Here is a 20988-nt window from a genome sequence, read left to right as displayed (position 1 = left end):
TAGTTAGGTCTTGCTTTTTAAAAAACCTCATAATATCTGCATTTTAATTGGGATGTTAAGAGTATATTTATTCTGACTATTGATATGTTTGAATTTAAATCAACCATCATGCTATTTGTTTTATGTTTGTCTTATCTGTTCTCTGTTGCTCTTTCCTTTTTTTCTGCCATCTTTTGGATTAATTGGGTATGTTTCATGATTCCATTTTATTTTATACACTTTGTTAGCTTATTAGCTATAACTTTTTTTTTTTTAGTGGCTGCTTTCAGATTTATAATACAAATTTTTAACACATCACAGTCTATCCTCAAGTGTCATTATGCCACTTCATATATAGCATAAGAACCTTACGATAGTATACCTCCAGGAACTGAGTAACAGTAGCCTTTGTGCTATTGTGGTCCTTTATCTTACTTCTACAAATATGATCCCCACAATACATTATTGCTTTTATTTGCTATAATCAATTTTTGAGGCTCTTTATACTTTTATTGTGGTAAAGTATACATAAATAAAATCTACCATTTTAACAATTTTTTAAATGTTTATTTATTTTGAGAGAGAGAAAGAGTGCATGCATGTGCGCTTGCGCACGTGAGCGGGGGAAGGGCAGAGAGAAGGAGAGAGAGAATCCCAGGCAGGCTCCACGCTGTCAGCACAGAGCCTGATGTGGGTCTCGATTTCATGAACTGTGAGATCATGATCTGAGCCAAAATCAAGAGTCGGTCACTTAACTGACTGAGCCACCCAGGAGCACTCTCATTTTAACAAATTTTAAGTGTACAATTCAGTGGCATTAAGTACATTCACAATGTTGTGTAACCATCACCACTATCCATTTCCAGAACTTTTTCGTCACTCTAAATAGAACTCAGTTCCATTAAGCAGTAACTCCTTTACCCAGTCCCTCCAGGCCCTGGCCAGCTCTGTTCTCCTTTCTGTGTCTATGAATTTGCCTATTCTAGTTACCTTAGGTAAATGAAATCAGACAATATTTGTTTTTTTTGTGTCTGACTTATTTTACTTAGTATTTTCAAAGTCTATCATGTTGTAGTATGTATCAGAATTTCATTCCATATTAAAGATGAAAAACAGTCCATTATGTATACACCAGAATTTGTTCATCCACTCATCTGTTGATGGGCATTTGAGCTGTTACCACCTTTTGACTATTATGAATAACGCTGCTTTGGACATTGGGGTACAAGTATCTGAGTCCCTGATTTCAATTCTTCTAGGACTAGAATTTTGATTTTATGGTAATTCTTTGTCCAATGTTTTGAGGAACTGCCACACTGCTTCCCACAGCAGTTACATCAGTTCACTTTCTACCGGAAATGCACGAGGGTTCCAATTTCTAACCATCCTCACCAATACTTGTATTTTCTATTTTTCTAATGGTTATCCTCATAGATATAAAGTGGTATTTCATGGTGGTTTTGATTTGCATTTTCCTTATGACAAGTGATGTTGAGCATTTTTATGACAACAGTGTTTCTTGGCCGTTTGTATATCTTCGTTGGGCAAGAAGTGGCCCTCCAGCGTGCCTGGTGAGAAGACATGGCACTTAGACTGGACTCAGAAGTCATGTAGCAAGTCAGAAAAGTATAATTAATGTAGACATTACTGGAATTGCTGGGGCTCACACATGCCAGATCCTGTGTGATAGGACGAGTCTGAAGTGGGACCAAGGCTGCTGCTGAACTTCTGCCACTGTCAGGAAGTGAGGTAGCCAGGCCAGGTGAGGGGCACCAGTGGGTCCAGGTGGAAGGCCACTTTGTAATAAAATGACTGGAGAAGCATCTCCTGTCTTCAACTTGGTCCATAGCCTTTGACAGTGGTCTACTCTTTGTTTTGCTTTTTATTTTCTAAAATGTTTGCACACTGTGAGATTTTCACCTGACTTCTAAATGTGAACCCCTCAGAACGTGGCCAATGAGGAACCTATTTTGTTGTAGGTGTGCCCACTGCCTGGCCCCCCGCCCATCTGACCCCTTTGCTCGCTTCTGTCAAGAATGCGGCTCTCCTGTCCCGCCCATATTTGGCTGTCGTCTCCCACCCCCAGAAGGAGCTCAGGTGAGCAGCAGAATCTTTAAAAATGCCTTTCATTGGTTTATCTGATCTTTAATAGCAGCAGTAGCATTGTACCTGGGACACGTGATCCACAAACATAAATATTTGTTGAAAAAATTACTGGCAGGTTCATGCCTTACTATCCAGTCTCCTACTTCAGGATGGAAAACCCCAAAACCTTAAAAGTTGCCTTAGTTTCCATTCAAGAATGAAAAACCTTATTTGCAATGCCAGTGCAGGTGGCCTTACAGAAGCACAGGCTCAGAGGGAGACTGAAGCCTTATTGTTTCAATGATAAATAAGAATGGATAAATATGTATTTCCCACTCATGTGATATTTCAGTTCATGACCTGGGTACATTAAGGAAATATATTCTGGAAATAAATGGAGAGAGGTATTTGTTACAAGTCTGTATATCTATAAGATATATCGTTTTGTCCAAAGATGCTGTTTGTATAAGCTATAGATTGATCAGTTAAAAAGTTTTGGCTGTTAAGTGTAGATAATAATTGGTATTAACCTACTAATAAGTTTATAGTTAGTTAGAAAACATACTCAGTTTACTAACAATCAAAACCTTCATTGAAATGTATTATCTGTTATTCACTTGATACTTTAGGGTTTTTTGGAGTAGGGTTTACAAAATGAAATAAAAGGACCTGTGATGTGGACTGAAAAATAACCATTTTTAAAAAGATAGTCACAAGAAAAAGCCACTAATTCAGTGGGGTCAAGCTGAGTTCTAGAATTAAGTTCTATCTTCAAGCAAAGGGTCAGAATCTAAACAGGTATCTTTTTATAATTTATTCTAATTCATTGCTCAAGACTATTGTAGAAGCTAATTTAATTTACTATAACATATTTGGAACTTCATAAAGAAGATAAAACAGCAAATAAAATATGAACAGCTTCTGTCAGTTTTAATTTTCCTTGCTTATATTCATTCGTCGGTGCAGCGTCCGTTCTTTTTCACTTGCCTGAAAACAGATTTTCAGAGCAGGGAGGATAAGTTGCCAGAGATTATAAATATTTTAAATGATGAGCTGAACTTTGAAACATCTATATTGTCCCCCAAAATAATATTTGTTAATATGCTGTAATATATAAACAGCTTTGTAATTTGAACTATTTATTAACTACTTATTGTGTCCTGCTCTCAGCTGGGTTTCTGGGATTCGAAGGGGTGGAGCCTCCTCCTGGCTCTTAGATCCAAGACACTCAGTCTCATAAGAGATGCAGAAGTCACCTTACAGCTCCAGGTCCTCCCTTCATTGTCCTGCCCTGTGAGTGCTGGAGCAGGACCCTTTATACATTTCTCCTGTGCCAGCTGGCTACGTGTTCATTTCTGTTAGTAGAGGGACATTGCTGCTGGAGGGACACTGCAGGAGAATGGGCTTGGCTTTTCTTTCTGGTTCTGGTATGCTTTACACTCTCTTTGCTCTGACGGTGCTCACTAACCTACAGGAACCCAGTTGTGCTGAACCCCAGTGAGTTTCGGGGGCACCCCATGGACAGCTGCTCAGTGAGTTTCACTGGCATGCCAGCCAGCTTCCAGATAGTCCTCAGGCATCCCAGTGGGCCGTTTGCCAGCGAGTTTCAGCAGCATGCCTGCACGTGGCTTCCCAGCATGTTCTACGGGCTCCCCAGAGGGAGATTTCCAAACAAGTTTCATTGGACTCGGTTTTTTGCTTCTTTTCTTGCCAGTTTGGGTCCATGTCACCCCAGTTGAACTTCCCCACCATCCAGTGGGTGACAGCTAAACTCCTTTCCTCCCCACTTACTTATCTTTTCTGTAACATATATTGTCCTACATATTACAACCATATACGTTATGAACTGAAAATGCAGTGTTACACGATCTTACATCATTTAAAGATGAGAGAAGATGTTTATGCACTCATTTATATTTACCCACGTATTTATGAAATCTGGTCTCTCATATCTTCTCTTTCCTGTGAACTCAAGTCATAATCTAGTGTCGCTTATTTTCAGCCTGGCAGACCTCCTTTGCTAAAGGCATGTGTGCTAGCTGTTTCTGCCTTTGTTTATCCGAGAACATTTACTTTGCATCCTCTTTTGAAAGATAGTTTTACTGGATGTAGAATTCTTGTGTGACAGTTATTTTTAATTTCAGCCCTTTGAACATATTATTCTCCTACATTCTGACCTCCGTGGTTTTTGATGTATGTGATAAGTCATTTTTTCTCTTGTTACTTTTAGGATTTTCTCTTTGACATTCAACAATTGTACTATATTGTGTCTAACTGTGGATTTTTTTGTGTCTATCTCTCTTGGGATTAATGTTTTTCTTCAAATATGGGAAGTTTTGGCTAGTATTGCTTCAGATTCTTATTCTGCCTCTTTCTCTCTCTCCCTTCCTTCTAGGACTTCTTTACATGTATGTTGATATGTTTTATGTTGTCTCACAGCTTGTTTGATAGTCTGTTTATTTTCTTCCATCCTTTTTCTCTCTGTTCTTCAGATCAGAAAATTTCTATTGTACTATATTCATGTTCATTGCTTCTTTCTTCTGTCTTCTCTGACCTGCTGTTGAATCCCTCTGGAGATTTTTTTTTTTTTCCATTTCAGTTATTTTAATTTTTAACTCCACGTTTTAATATGATTGTTTTTAAAAAATAATTTCTATATCCTTATTTAGATTCCCTATTTTTCAGATCATTGTCATCATACTTTCTTTAATCTTTTAAATATGGTTTCCTTTAGTTCTTTTTGACATTTCTGTAATAGCTGTTTTGAAATCTTTGCCAAATCCAACATCTGGGGATACTATTTGTATTGACTGTTTGGCTTTTTTTTTTTCCTTCTCCCTGATTATAGGTCACACTTTCTTGGTTTTTGCATACCTCATATTTTTTCTTGAATTCTGGAGATTTTAGATTATATAATATATCGTAACAATTCTGGATTCTGACTTTTTCTCCTAGTGTTTTTTTTTTCTTTTCTTTTTTTGTTTTGTTTTGTTTTGTTGTTGTTTACTGGGATTAAATTTTTCATGTTTGTCTCCCCTAAAATGTATGGCCACTGATATCAGGTATTTATTTATTTATTCATTCATTCATTCATTCATTCATTCATTTATTTATTTATTTATAAGTCTGGATCACCCCTGGGTCTGCATAGCTTAGAGCTCAACTGAATGTTGGCCAGAAGTTGTGCTCAAATACCTTAGTCCTGTAAGGCTTCCACTCTCTGCTGAGGGATCTGTATGTGGGCTGGACCTAACATTCAAGCTTCAGGCTGTTTACAAGTCTGCCCCAGCTTTTACTTTATGCTGAACTCCCTTGAATCTCCGTGTATAGCCTCCATCAGCCAGAGATGTGTTAGTGGCTTACGTTCACTCTGGTTTATGCCACACATGTGCATATCCTCCACTCAACTAAGGGTATATGGGGAGCTTCTCAAACCCCCTATATTTGACCTTCCTCCTGGAACTCTCTGTTAAATCCCTAGCTAGTTGCCTCAAACAGGACCATGATTTCAGGCTAGTAGAGCCACTGGCCCTCCATGTTTGCTTGCCACTAAGACTGTCATCTGAACAGTCCTCCAAATCAAGTGAGCCCTGCCTATCAGCAGCTGCTGGTTTCTGCAGTCTGTTCTGCCCCAGTGAGGCTACCACACTAACAGAGCTGAGGGAGGGTGGGGATAGCCTCAAGCAGGAACCATGTAGACTTGTAGTGTTTTTATCTGAAATTCACCGCTTTTCAGTTTCTTGTGTGCCTTTGGTGACTTTCAGAGTCTGAAATGATTGTATTTTGTATCCAAAATGGCAGTTTTATCCAACTTTTTTTTTTCTAAGTTTTTATTTATTTATATTGAGAGAGAGAGAGAGAAAGCACAAGCAGGGGAGGGGCAGGGAAACACAAGAGAACAATAATCCCAAGCAGGATCCACACCGTCAGTGTTGAGCCTGATATGGGCTCGAACTCTCGAACCCCGAGATCATGACCTGAACTGAAGTCGGATGCTTAACTGACTGAACCTCCAGGCTCCCCAGTTTTATCCAACTTTATAATTGCTTTTTGGAGAGAGGATCTGTGGGCTTCCTTACTCCACTGTGCTTACAAGGAGTGTCTGGGTGTCTCAGTTGGTTAAGCATCTGACTCTTAATTTCAGTTCAGGTCATGATCTCATGGTCCATGGATTCGAGCCCTGCATCAGGCTCCACACTGGTTGGGATTCTCTCCTTCTCTCTCTCTGCTCTCCCCTGCTCACACACACTCTCTCTCAAAATAAACTTGAAAAAAAGAGATATTTTTTCCTTTTTAAAAAAATTGTTTTTAAATTTGTTTATTTTGAGAGACAAAAGAGTGCATTCACATGAGTGAGGGAGGGACACAGAATACCGAGTAGGCTCTGCACTGTCATCACAGAGCCTGACTTGGGGCTCGAACTCACAAACTGCAAGATCATGACCTGAGCCTAGATCAAGAGTCACACACTTGTCCGACTGAGCCACCCAGGTGTCCCAAAGATATCTTTTCTTTTCTGTTTTTCACACACTGTTTTCCACAATAAACATTTTTTACTCACAAAAGAAACAAAATTAGATTAAAGGTAATTATTTTAAAGCATTTTTTACAAAAGCAAATCAAATCTTATATTCTAAGATCTACTTATACCTTCGGTTTTTGCATTCCAAGACAAACCTCTTTCTTTGTGCAGATGGGCTTATGTGCAGAGTGTGGAAACATGGTGCCCATGAATACTCCCATCTGTGTGGTGTGTGAGGCCTCTCTTACTCTACAGCTGCAGCCACAGGCCAGCCTCCGCTTGAAGGTAATGAAACGTGATTCTGTAAAAGCATGAATAAAATATACGGAAAATGATATTAAGCAGTTAAATGTCTTTAGCTGGTGGAGTTGGTGAACAATTGATAAACTAATATCTGTGAACAAAATCCATTCTAATGGCTGGGAACGCATGCTGCCCAACAGTTTGACCTGCCAATAGGATCTATAATGTAAGAGAGATACAAGGAAATGTGTTCCCTGAACCTGGATTTGAAGGCCAAAATGCATACAGCTAACTTAGACAATTTTTTTAAGAGTTTATTTTTTTTTAAGTTTATCTATTGATTTTGAGGTGGGAGGGGCAGAGAGAGAGAGAATCTCAAGCAGACTCCACACTGTCCACACTGTGGAGCCCGATGCAGGGCCCGAATTCACAAACCATGAGATCATGACCTTGAGCCGAAATCAAGAGCTGGTTGTTTAACCGACTAAGCCACCCAGGTGCCCCAACTTAGACAGTCTTTTACTTTATGTATTTAAACTTGAACATTGCAATTAAGAACTTTTACTCATGTCCTTAAAATTGCTTTATGCTCTTATTCGCTTTATTTGTTTATGGGCCCCTGTTATACAGAAAAGAATAATTATAGTCATATGGATGAAAAACAAGAGTCAAAAAAAAAAGTTAAATATCATCATCATATATATTCAGAAAACTTTGCTAGACAATGTCATACCATGAAAATATTTTTGGTAGAATCACTAAGCATACAACTGTATCTTTTCTCCATTTTTCAATGTATAGTCCCATTCACCTTCTCTTTAATCTCAAGTAAATGTCACTATAGAATAAAATAGATTTAACAAAGAGAATTTGAGGCATAAAAAAGCAAGCATTTTTAGTAATAAGGAAAATGCATAGATTTAATGTCAGTTGGAATAGTAACACTCCTAAGTCACTTTGCGGATTTTCATTTGGGCAAATGGAGAAAAGGCAAATCCACTTTTTCTTCTACCTCCAAGCTCCCCTTCACTCTGAAAGTTTTTTTTTTTAATTTGATAAGAAGTTGTTTATTAATACACTCTGAATATACTTAATATTTATTTTATGCCACTAATATGAGATAAAATGTTTAAACGTATTTATTAAAGTTTTGTAAAAATTTTATAATAAGGGGACTTTGGATACTGAGGAAATTCTGAATCTCTATTTGCCGCTCTGCTTAAGGATTCTTGACTGAGATAACCACATCTTTTTTACTTTTTCTAACCATTCAGCTATTTACTCCCCAAATGATCCTCTTTCCTCTCCTAGACATTCTTGAATTGGACATGCCTGCCTGCACTCTCAAGATTTCTCTCAGTTTCTCTGCTAAGTTTTTTTTTTTTTTTTTTTTTTAGGACTTTTTTTTTTTTTTTTATGAAATTTATTGTCAAATTGGTTTCCATACAACATCCAGTGCTCATCCCAACAGGTACCCTCAATACCCATCACCCACCCACCCCTCCCTCCCACACCCCATAAACCCTCAGTTTGTTCTCAGTTTTTAGGAGTCTCTTATGTTTTGGCTCCCTCCCTCTCTAACCATTTTGTTTTTCTTCTTCCCCTCCCCCATGGTCTTCTGTTAAGTTTCTCAGGACCCACATAGGAGTGAAAACATATGGAATCTGTCCTTCTCTGTATGACTTATTTCACTTAGCATAACACTCTCCAGTTCCATCCACGTTGCTACAAAAAGCCATATTTCATTCTTTCTCCTTGCCACGTAGTATTCCATTGTGTATATAAAGCGCAATTTTTTTATCCATTCGTCAGTTGATGGACATTTAGGCTCTGAAAGGTTTTTAAGTATTCCAAGCAGTGCAAGCCTTCAGAAATGAGGTGTGGAAGAACTGGCTGGGCCAAGGTCAGGTAGATGAAAATTTACTAATTTTTTTGTTGGATGGATGGAGAGGGGAGTGGTAAGAGCCTGAGGTATTATAGTCAGTGGATACTCACTTTAGGGTCCCTTGAATAGTAAAGATTGAGGGAAGGGGTCTGAGGAAGGAGTAGTCTCCAGGGGTCACAGGCATTCAGGCCTAGTCTGAGGCTGCTGGCATCCCTCACCATGGTGCAGCCATGAAACTTCCTTCAACTGTTTCTCTGAGTTCTGCCTTGCACCTCCGGTATGAACCCTCATGCGCTGAAGGGATTTTTCAAAGACACCTTCGATGTGACTTTTCCTCAGCGTGCTGCTTCCTGGACCACTCTCTGGTCCTCTGCACCCAACGTTCCCTGGGCTCTGATCCCTGGACCCACTGCCCCTGTGCCTGCACACACTTGCAGTGGTGGAGGTGGCAGTCATGGTGGGTGGGTGGGGGCACAGAGAGAGAATTCACTCACTCTTACCAGGGGCTGGGGCCAGGGATAGCTTTTAAAAGGGGGTGTCATCCGAGGGATATCGTGGGAGGCACAAGCGTTTGCCAGATGGGGAAGGGATGGGGCAAAGAAAAGTGGCTTGTGTGTATAAGCATGTGTGTGTTGGCGGTGGGGTGGAGTAGAGGGCATTCTAGGAAGATGTCCAGAGACTGGAAACTGCAGGGTGTGCTTCAAAACTCTGTAAACAGTTTGGTTTTGTTGAGCTGCAGAAATGCTGGGGGTGCTGTGGGCTGTGCAAGATGGCGCCTTTTTTTTTTTTTAATTTTTTTTTTAACGTTTTATTTATTTTTGAGACAGAGAGAGACAGAGCATGAACGGGGGAGGGGCAGAGAGAGAGGGAGACACAGAATCGGAAGCAGGCTCCAGGCTCTGAGCCATCAGCCCAGAGCCCGACGCGGGGCTCGAACTCACGGACCGCGAGATCCTGACCTGAGCTGAAGTCGGCCGCTTAACCGACTGAGCCACCCAGGCGCCCCAAGATGGCGCCTTCTCTACCATACTTAGCAGCTCAGATTTCTCCCAGTGCACCCTGAAGGGTTGAAAGCAGGGACAGGATTTAATCAGGCTTGATTTTCTAGAGAGACTTTTATCACCGTAACATCTGATCTTAAAGGAAAATTCCCGATTTTTATGGCCAATCAGTATTGCTGCCTCTACTCACAGGATACCTGTTTGGAAACCCTGGGCTGAGAATCTGCATCCCAGAGGCTTTCCCAAGTGTTACAAGGGCAGTGGATTTTTTTTTTTTAATTTTTTAATGTTTATTTATTTTTGAGACAGAGAGACAGAGCATGAACGGGGGAGGGTCAGAGAGAGGGAGACACAGAATCTGAAACAGGCTCCAGGCTCTGAGCTTTCAGCACAGAGCCCGACGCGGGGCTCGAACCCACGGACCATGAGATCATGACCTGAGCTGAAGTCGGCCGCTTAACTGACTGAGCCACCCAGGCACCCCAAGGGCAGTGGATTTTTAGAAAACATTTTCACCCAGAGAGGCACCTCCAAGGTCAGTGGGAATTCCTGTTGTTGACAGAAGCCAACAGCCTTACCTTCCCCAAGGCACCAGCAGGGACTGTTATTTTTGTGTTGTTCTCCATCTCACTCCACATAGTGCACGAAGCATCATCCATCCTCTTCCTGCCCACAGTCTGCTGCTACGGACCGATCTTCTGTTGATTTAAAGGACTTGTCAATGCTGAGGGATATATATATATATATATATATATATATATATATATATATATATATTTTTATTTTTTTTTTTTTTTTTTACTGCCAAGATTAGAAGCTATAGTAGCAGAAGTTTCTCCATTTACTCTCTGGCACAGTTGCCTATATTTCAGAATAAGAGAGGATTTTACACTTTTAAAAATTCTCTAATTTTTTGTAACAAGTGAAATAGTCCCAAGATATACAAAGAAGTGCATAATTTCCCCACCCACCTCTATTTCTATCCTCCCGAAATAACTGATGATAATAAATACCCTTCTATGTATTTTTTAGAATGCACAGAAACATGCATATATATTCACACATTTGGATTTGGATTTGTTTTGGTTTTTATTTATTTATTATCTTAGAGGTGGGGAGGGGCAGAGAGAGAGAGAGAGAGAGGGAGGGAGGGAGAGGGAGAGGGAGAATCTTAAGCAGGCTCCACGCTCAGTGCAATGGCCTGGTATGGGGCTCAATCTCATGACCCTGCGATCGTGACCCGAGCCGAAATCAGGAGTAAAATGCTCAACTGACTGAGCCACCCAGGCACCCCTTGTTTTGCTTTTTAAACAAATGTATCCCACTGGCCATTCTCTAAAGTTAAAAATTAATTTGAGCATCTCGTATTTCACCAGAATACATGAGCTTTCCTTTACCAAGAGATCATCAGTTTTCTTGGGACTCCAACTAGCAATATATAGCATACCTCCAGGTCTCCAGTCACATTGGGTTCCCAAAATCTGAGAGGCTTAGGGCAGGGATCCTCTTGAAGTTATTAGTGAAAAAGTTCTGATGATTCACATGACTGGGGCAGCTACCTCCTTATGGGACCCCCACCTCTGACACAATGATTTGGGGCTGAAGCCAGTGTGACCACAGCTCTGCATCAAGCAGAACTTTAGCTTGGCATCTGTTACAAGATCCACTTTGAGCTGAAGTTTGCAATGACCTACTACATTCTTCCTCACTTCATTTTGTCAAAGCCTTTCATCTAGATCAGAAAATTGTTCTTATCTTCCAGCTACTTCGCAAGGAAAAATTTTACCCCAGTAACTGACTGGGTCCACCAAATTGCTTAGAACCATTCAACTAGACATACTGCAAATGCTGTGGGTGAGGAGGCCAATGAAGTATTGACTTTTAAAAAAAAGGCCTCATCATAGATGTGTAGCATCTTCTTTAAGGTAGTCTGATGGTGGCCTCAATTCCAAGTCATCCCTATCGACATCTATGAGTTAGTGATTATGATGTAAAATTATTTCTATCTGTGGGTTATGGTCACTGTTCTTCAAGGAAGTGAGCCATGACATGTATTAAAAAGCCACCACCAAAACCATTAGAAACAACGTCTATGCTTATTGGACCTGATAACAGTAAGGTAGACTTGTCTTGGTAGTGTCTCTGAAGGGAGAAGGCAGGGGAAGGTATTTATAGGATTTTAGTGATGCACCTGGGTGATTGCTGAGTATTCTCTCTCTCTCTCTCTCTCTCTCTCTCTCTCTCTCTCTCTCTACCTCTCCCCTGTGCACACACTCTCTCTCTCTCAAATAAATAAAACTACAATTAAAAAAAAATCTAAGGGAGTTTTGCAAGGCAGGGTTGGGATAGGGCAGAGTTAGTTTGGATTGGGCAAAGTTGTGACATGCTAGTTTTAAATTTAGTTTATTTAAAGAAATTTTTTTAAATGTTTATTTATTTTTGAGACAGAGACAGAATATGAGTGGGTTAGGGGCAGAGAGAGAGGGAGACACAGAATCTGAAGCAGACTCCAGGCTCTGAGCTCTCAGCACAGAGCCCAACGCGGGGCTCGAACTCACAAGCTGTGAGATCATGACCTGAGCTGCAGTTGGACGCTCAACCAACTGAGCCACCCAGGTGCCCCTAAAAATAGTTTATTTAAATAAAACTTTAATATACTTAAGGTGATGATGTTTTAATATACACGTACATAGTGAAATAATTACTCCAGTCAAGCTAATTAACATATCCATCTCTGTATAGTAGAAATTTGCTAAGAGAGTAGATTCTGGTGTTACCAGGTCACATGCACATGTGCACACGTGAATGCACACAAACAAATGTTAACAATGTGAGGATATACTGATTTTGGATTGTGGGTCCTGCAAGGTGAGGGTCTTGAGGTAAGCTGTTGGACTTAATAAGTAAGCAGTTTTACTGGTTTACACTCTTTCCAGAATATTTCCTGCAGCAAACAGCTATGTTATTTTTGTTTGATCTTAGTATTTTTTTTAACACAGGGACAAGAAATTTGATTCACTTCTCAACAAGTGTCACCAGATCTTTTCTGAGGCAACATGTTCAGGAAGATCACAGCCTTAAATCTCACAGAAAAGCTCTGGCAGTTGTAGATCATGCTACAGAGACTTTAAGCAACTTTGAAAAATGCTGGAACCAGGGAGTGTCAGGATCCATTGAGAGCAAGTCTGTGATCCTCTGCCATTTTGAATAGCAGTCAGCCGGCCATTTGCACATTAGGAGTTCTTTGAGTTGCAAGAACTTGGAATCTTCTACTAGAGTGGAATTAACCAGGCTTGGAAAGGTCAGGGACTTCAGAGCCTTCCTAGTGGCATTGGAACTAAAACCTTGGGAGTTGGATTTCCTTTCTCTTAATGGTCTTCTTTGCCTGTCGAGCTTCAGAACACATGGTGTCAGTTTCAGGACACCTGGGAAATGTAGACACTGGAGTAGAAAGGAACATTTGTGTGCCACTGGTCATTGATAATTGAAGGGAATAGTATCCTGATAGTGCAGAATGGTCCAGTGACTGAACAGCTGTTAGCAAACCTCTGATAGCTGAACTCTAGTTAGACTATTTTAGTCTTTCTTTTCTTTTCCTTTCTTTCTTTCCTCCTTTCTTTGTTCCCCCCTCCTTCTTTCTTTTTCTTTCTTTCTTTCCTTCCTTCCTTCCTTCCTTCCTTCCTTCCTTCCTTCCTTCTCTTTCCTCCCCTCTCCCCCTCCCTCCCTTCCTCTCTCTCTCCCTCTGTCCCTTCATCCCTTCCATTTTCTGCATTGCAACCTATCCTCAGTTTCCTGACTTGGAAAGTTGCACTTACCATTTATTTTCTTTTTTCTTTTTTAAAAAAACTTTTTAACATTTATTCATTTTTGAGAGACAGAGCACGAGCGGAGGAGGGGCAGAGAGAGAGAGGGAGACGCAGCATCCAAAGCAAGCTCCAGGCTCTGAGCTGTCAGCACAGAGCCCAATGCAGGGCTTGAACTGTGAGATCATGACCTGAGCCAAAGTCGGAAACTAACCCAACTGAACCACCCAGGTGCCCCATTACCATTTATTTTCTAAGATAGTCTTTTCATTTTTCCATTTCTGAGTGAGAAAGTACAGAGCAAACCTAAATTCATTAACATGAAGCCCCATGGGGTAAACCCCAGTCCAAGAGCTAGATTACTTATAATTTTTTTTAAGTTTGTTTATTTTTGAGAGAGAGAAAGAGACAGAGCATGGGAGGGACAGAGAGAAGGAGAGAGAATCCCAAGCAGACCCTGTGCTGTCAGTGTGGAGCTCAATGCAGGGCTTGAACCCACAAACTGAGATCATGACCTGAGCTGAAATCGAGAGTCTGACGCTTAACCGGCTGAGCCATCCAGGTGCCCCAAGAGTTAAATTGCTTGTAAATGCCTAGATCAGCTTTTGCTAGTCTTGGACTTTTGTGTTTATTGTTCAAGCCATAAGACAGAGAGCCAACAATCATGTTTTCCACATTGGGGGGGAAAAAAACTCAAAAAACTGACACATAATCAGTGTAAAATTTTGCGTTTTAAGGCCAAATGAACACTCATTTTCAGTTTGTTTCTTCAATTTGGGTTTTGTTTCTTTTAAAATTATTTTCAGGGGGGCGCCTGGGTGGCTCAGTTGGTTGAGTGTCCGACTTCGGCTCAGGTCATGATCTCGTGGTCTGTGAGTTCGAGCCCCGCGTCGGGCTCTGTGCTGACAGCTCGGAGCCTGGAGCCAGGCTGTGTCTCCCTGTCTCTCTGCCCCTCCCCTGCTCATGCTCTGTCTCTCTCTTTCTGTCAAAAATAAATAAACATAAAAAAATTTTTTTAATTATTTTCAAATTTCTGACACTGTTTATGTTGTAATAATTCCTAAACAAATCCTGAGTGTTAAAAAAAAAAAAAGGCCAATAGATGGCTGATTGACTGAAAAGACTGCTCAAGGATTTCTTTGCATGGTTGTTTGCTCAGAGGAACATGTTTTTCTTATTCTTTCTTTTTAAGGAGACAATAATCTGCCGCACCTGTGGCACAGGGAATCCAGCTCACCTGAAATACTGTGTCACCTGTGAGGGGGCCCTGCTGTCATCACAGGAGGTGGGTTGACTGCTTGTGTCAGTCCTATACTTAGTGGCTGCTAAATGTCTAGCGTTAATAAGAATGAAGAAAGGCAACCTGCAGAGGAGGGAAGAAGTGGCAGAGTGGAGAAAACACTGAAAGCAACATTTCTCAACGTGGAGAGGACTTTCTATATTCACCAAAACAAAGTTGTTTTCAAAGTCTTAACTTCAGGGGGGGAGTCAATAAAATCAGCAATTTCTTACAACTTCACTTAGTAACTTTGCATGGAAGGCTGGCAGTAGCCAGTGGGAAAGTGGACCACTTATAATTCTTTCAAAGTCAGAAGTATGTCTTTTTTGACCGTGCCATGCTATCTTTTGAAATTGAGAGCCTGGTGGGTACCCATTTCTGGATTTTCTAGCAGCCTATTTTGAGTATTCAAAGTGAAGGAACAGGAGTATGGGCAACTTAAATACAGTGAATGGTTCCATTTAGGTGATTCGTTGTTTATCAGATGTTTCTGGTGAAGAGGAGGCTTTAAAAATGACTTCCAGGTGACTGTTGCCCTAGCCTAAAAATAGATACCAAAAAGAAGCTGGCATTTACTAGCCAACTTAGAAGAAAAAACTTGCTTCCTTGGGGCCATTGTATATATTTTTGAGTGTTTGGGGGTTTGTTCTCATCTCAGAGAGATTCCTTTGGAAATTGGACAGATGTGTGATGATTCTCATAGGGTCTGTAATATATGTAGATATAGAAATACATAGAACTCTAACATATAGGATGGAGGGAGAGGGATATGAACCAATGGTTGTAAGATTTCTGTATTTTATCTGATGAAGTACAGTAATAATTAGACTGTAAAAAGGTAAAAATCTATATTTTATGGGTTCCTGGGTGACTCAGTTGGTTAACCGTCCAACTCTTGATTTTGGCTCAGATCATGATCTCACGGTTCATGAGTTCAAACCCCACATTGGGCTCTGGGCTGACAGTGTGGAGCCTGCTTGATATTCTTCCTCTCTCTCTGCCCCTCCCCTGCTTGCACTCTGTCTCTCAAAAATAAATAAATAGGGGCGCCTGGGTGGCTCAGTCGGTTAAGCGTCCGACTTCAGCTCAGGTCACGATCTCACGGTCCGTGAGTTCGAGCCCCGCGTCGGGCTCTGGGCTGATGGCTCAGAGCCTGGAGCCTGCTTCCGATTCTGTGTCTCCCTCTCTCTCTGTCCCTCCCCCGTTCATGCCCTGTCTCTCTCTGTCTCAAAAATAAAATAAACGTTAAAAAAAAAAAATACACTTGAAAAAAATCTATGTTTTAATCACTAGGGCAACTACTCAAAAAGAATGCCAAGAAATACAGAGAAAAAGCTAATGGGAAAATTCAAATATAATTCTAAAAAGTATTCAAATTACCCCCCCCAAAAGAACAGGAAAGTAGGAACAAAGAAAACAAAACAAATAGGAAAAATACAAATCAAATAATGAAATGGTAAGTCAAAACCAAAACATCAATAATTACATTAAATTTTGTGGACCAAACATTTCATCGGAAGGTAGTGATTGTCACCATGGATTTCTATAAAAAGAAAAAACAGGGACTCCTGTGTGGCTCAGTTGGTTAAGCATCTGACTGTTGATCTCAGATCAGGTCTTAATCTCAGGGTCATGAGTTCAAGCCCTGCGCCAAAAGAAAAAAAGAAAAAACAACTCTGTGCAAGCCACAGACAAGACCTAACTATGTACACTAAAAGTAAATATATAGTAAAAAATTCCATGTAAACAATGTATACAAGAGGGCTGGAGTGGCTCTATCAATATAGGACAAAATAAGTTTCAAGGAAAAATATATTATGAGAGATAAAATAAAATATATATATATATATATATATATATATATATATATATATATATATATAATGAGATTGTTATTTTGTAACAATAAAAGTTAAATTCATTAGGAAGACATAACAATCAAAACCATTTATGAGCCTACCAAAATACATGATACAAAAATTGGCAGAATTAAAGAGAGAAGCAAACAATTTCAGAATTATAGTTGGGGGTTTTAATGCCCCTTTCTCAGCATTTGCTAGAACAGCTAGACAAAGGTCAGCAAAGGCAATTAGGGTCTGTGCAACCATTCACTTTGACTTAATTGATGTTTCTAGAATAATGTACCCCCAAATGATAGACAACACACTCTTTTGGACATGGTTAGCATTGAATGGGGGTGTATTATTGGTTCCAGAACAAAGTACCACAAACTGAGCGGCTTAGAACAACAGAGATTTGTTTTCTCACAGCTTTAGAGGCCAGAGGTCCCAAATCCAAGTGTTGTTGGCAGTGCTGTTCTCCCTGTGAGGCTCCAGGGAAGGAATTCTCCCATAATTCTCTCCTAGCTCCTCCTCTCCCCTTCTGCTCTCCTTCTTGGATGTCATATATTCATCTGTTGAATTGTTTGATATAATTTAAGGTCCCTGAGGTTTTGTTCATTAGAAAAAAATCTCTTGTCTGGTTCCAGTGGTGGGCTACAAAGCTCTGTGCCAGGTAGTTGGTTTCCTTTTCTTAGAGTGGGTTTCAGGCTTCCAGTCTGGTCACCAGGCAGCTCCGCCCTGCCCTGCCCTGCCCTGCCCTCCGTTGTGGTACCTGTACAGGAGTCTGAGACATCCCTTTCCAGAGTCCCAGAAAGGAGACTGAAGGGTACCTAGAGACTCAAACAAATCAGTCCAGGATGATAAAAGAAGGTCAATAAAAGAAGGTCACCATCAAATGAGATGATGACCGAGGAGTCAGAAGTTGTCCTAACATCAGCTCCCCAGGTCCAGGTTCCATCAGAGAGCCTCTATGAAGACTCTGTCGAAGACCATGAGACCATGTCCCAAAGGAATCCTTCCAACGCTGCAGCCTCCTGGCAGACGTTCAGGAAATTCCACTATGAGGATGCAGCTGGACCCAGGGATGTCCTCCGACATCTCCAGAAACTTTCTGGACAGTGGCTGAGACCTGATATTCAGACAAAGGAGCAGATTGTGGAGATGCTGGTATAGGAGCACTTCCAGGTTGTCCTGCCCGAGGAGCTCAGATCTCAGGCCCGGAGATGTCAACCTAGGGTCAGAATCACTGCCACTGGGTTCTCGTGCAGCCTACATGTGAGAAGTAACCAGAGGTTCACTTTGTTGTTTCAAGAGCCAACTACAGTGATGGGGAAATGTGAACCTCAGTTTTTTTGAGCTTGCCTTTGACTAAATTGTAAATAAGACTCCATCAAAACCCACGTTTGGATGTCTGTCTGCCTGAGACTGCTCTAATTCCTGGGACTGAGCTCCAGAAAGAGTTTCTTTAATCCCCTGTTAGGACAACCAGCCTGTTGCTTGTTTTTGCTCTGTTGAATGCCTCCTTTTTTGCACTCTGACATGCTTTAATATGTTGTTATATATCCAAAGAAGTAATTGCTTCAACTTTCAGAGTTCTTGATTCTTGCTGTGGTGGCATGAATGGAAGCTATTGTAACCCCATCTAGTAACTCTCATTTGAGATGTCCTTGAAATACTGAAGTTTGGTCCTAAAAATCGTTTTTTCTCTTTACATTGTATAATTTCTTTTTTTTTTTTTAACTTTTTAATGTTTATTTTTTGAGAGAGAGAGAGACAGAGAGACAGAGAGACAGAGACAGAGTGTGAGCTGGGAAGGGGCAAAGAGAGAGGGAGACACAGAATCTGAAGCAGGCTCCAGGGTCTGAACTGTCAGCACAGAGCCCAACCTGGGGCGCAAATCCACAAACTGCGATATCATGACCTGAGCCAAAGTCAGACTTTTAACCAACTGAGCCACCCAGATGAACCAAATTTATTTCTTTTTAAAAAAAATATTTATTTATTTTTGGGAGAGTGCAAGTGGGGGAGGGGCAGAGAGAGGGTGACAGAGGGTCCAGAGCAGGCTCCGCACTGATGGACTGATAGCAGAGAGCCCGATGTAGGGCTCGAACTTACGAACCACAATTATCATGACCTGAGCCGAAGTCAGATACTCAACCAACTAAGCCACTCAGTTGCCCCTATAACTTCTTTCTTTCTTTTTTTTAAATGTTTATTTATTTTTGAGAGAGAGACAGAGCACAAGCAGGGGAGGGGCAGAGAGAGAGGGAGACACAGAATCTGAAGCAGGCTCCAGGCTCTGAGCTGTCAGCACAGAGCCCGATGTGGGGCTCGAACTCACAAACCATGAGGTCATGACCTGAGCCGAAGTCGGATGCTCAACTGACTGAGCCACCCAGGTGCCCCAATTTCTTTCTTTAAAAAAGTTTATTTTATTTATTTTTGAGAGAGAGAGATAGTGCAAGCAGGGGAGAGGCAGAGAGAGAGAGGGAGAGAGAGAATCCCAAACAGGCTCCACACTGTCGGCATGGAATCCGACACAGGACTCAAACTCATGAACCGTAAGACCGTGACCTGAGCTGAATCAAAGAGGCGGACACTTAACTGAGTGAGCCACCCAGGTGTCCCTACACTACATAATTTCTACTGCTCTCTCTTCAAGTTCACTTACTTTTCCCTTTACCATCTCCTTTTAGCTATTAAGTATATACAGCAAATATTTTCTTTCAAATGTGTTTTTCTGTTCCAGAATATTCATTTGTTTCCCTTTCCATTGTTTCTATTTCTCTCCTGAGATTTCCTAACTTTTTATTCATTATGGGAAGAATGTTTGCTTTAAAATTCTTTTTCCAATACCTGATTTACCCTAGGGTTGGGCTAAATTGATTTTCTTTTCTTTTGAGAGGTATTAGTTGTAATTCATTCCAGGCAATGAATTCCCCAAACCAGGTATACATATTATTGCCTGCTAAAGCAAAGCAAAGCAGAGCAAAGCAGAGCAAACAACAAACCCAGCAGTCATCAGAGGCTAGTAACAGAATTCAGAAGCTCCACAAACTAACAGGTATAATGCTAAGATCCAATCTAAAATTCCTTAGCATACTAACAGCCAAGAAAACTGGGTGTTTTTTAGAGGTAGGGGGCAGAAATTCTGGTTTCCGTTTAGATATGTTGTCTTTAGCTGAACTGCTTTGAGTATTCTGTGCCTGCATCTTTCAGGGGTCAGTAAGAGATGTGAGTACAGAATTTGGGGATCACCTCTCTGTTTCTTTTCTTCCTGGGAGTTCCCACCTCTTCAGTAGCCAAATACTTCACAGTCTCAGTTTTCTTGTTCTCCTAGTCAGAATTCTGCCCTTTCCCCACTGTTTCACATGCAGTATTTTAGCCCCAGGCTCAAATGAAACTAATTTTGTATAACTCCCCTCCTCCTTGTATGTACTTGTTACAAGAGTCTATCTGCTTCTGTTCATTCTCCAGTGCCTTCAGAAATTATGAGAAGATTTGATAGTTTTCTGGTTGGGAGTCATTTGGTATGGTCTTATTCTGTCATTACCAAAAGAAAAATCTGCATAGTTTTTTTTTTAATATTGTTTTAATGTTTATTTATTTTTGAGAGAGAGAGAGAGAGAGAGAGAGAGAGAGAGCATGAGCAGGGGAGGGGCAGAGAGAGAGAGGGAGACACAGAACTTGAAGTGGGCTCCAGGTTCTGCGTTGTCAGCAACAGAGCCGGACACGGGGCTTGAACCCACGAACTGCAAGATCATGACCTGAACCAAAGTCGGATGCTTAACTGACTGAGCCACCAGGCACCCCGGTTTGGTTTTTTTTTTTTTTTTTAAAGATGATTTCTGTTACATAATATGTGGTGTGGCTTTTTTTTTTTTTTCCTAAAAAAATATGCTACTGAACTGGCAAGTTGAATAAGAAAACCCATCTATTCTCAAATCAAGTCTGATACAGTTTTACTCTTTTGTTGATTATTTTTCGTTTATTCCTCTGACTGAGCATGGTTTCAGACTTTATGTCACGCTCTCATCATGAAATCACACTTTGTAGTTTTCCAAGGTGCTAGAGAGAAAAATAGTGAGATTAAGAAAGCATAAAAAAAGAAGACAGTAGTGCTTTGGAATTCTTGGAGTGATCTTGCTGATAAATTTAAGTAAATTGTCAAGCAAAAAATGTACCTTCTCAGATAATCTGAACTTCTTACATAAATAGTAAAATAATTTAAATTGATTTTATTACCTGTCAGTGATGTAGTTGTTTCTGGGTCTCACATCAGCAAAACTGTTTCAGGAACAATTACAAAATTGAATTTGTTTTCAAAATTTGATTTCTATTTGAAAGGTA

General features: G+C 40.6%; 1 protein-coding gene across 7 annotated transcripts in view; it reads left to right on the top strand.

Annotated features, from left to right (window-relative positions):
* Positions 1-20988, top strand: part of DZANK1 (double zinc ribbon and ankyrin repeat domains 1) — a 73053-nt gene that overhangs the window by 28814 nt on the left and 23251 nt on the right. For all 7 annotated transcript variants that reach the window (XM_042980959.1, XM_042980958.1, XM_042980964.1 and 4 more), the window contains exons 9-11: positions 1959-2076; positions 6758-6871; positions 14711-14803. In XM_042980959.1, the coding sequence (XP_042836893.1) occupies positions 1959-2076; positions 6758-6871; positions 14711-14803 (325 nt within the window). The remainder of the gene's footprint in view (positions 1-1958; positions 2077-6757; positions 6872-14710; positions 14804-20988) is intronic.

This window comes from Panthera tigris, chromosome A3 (assembly GCF_018350195.1).
Source record: "Panthera tigris isolate Pti1 chromosome A3, P.tigris_Pti1_mat1.1, whole genome shotgun sequence".
Classification (NCBI taxonomy): Eukaryota; Metazoa; Chordata; class Mammalia; order Carnivora; family Felidae; genus Panthera; species Panthera tigris.
The sequence above is the reverse complement of the archived record's forward strand: the minus strand, read 5'-3'. Positions and strand labels throughout refer to the sequence as shown.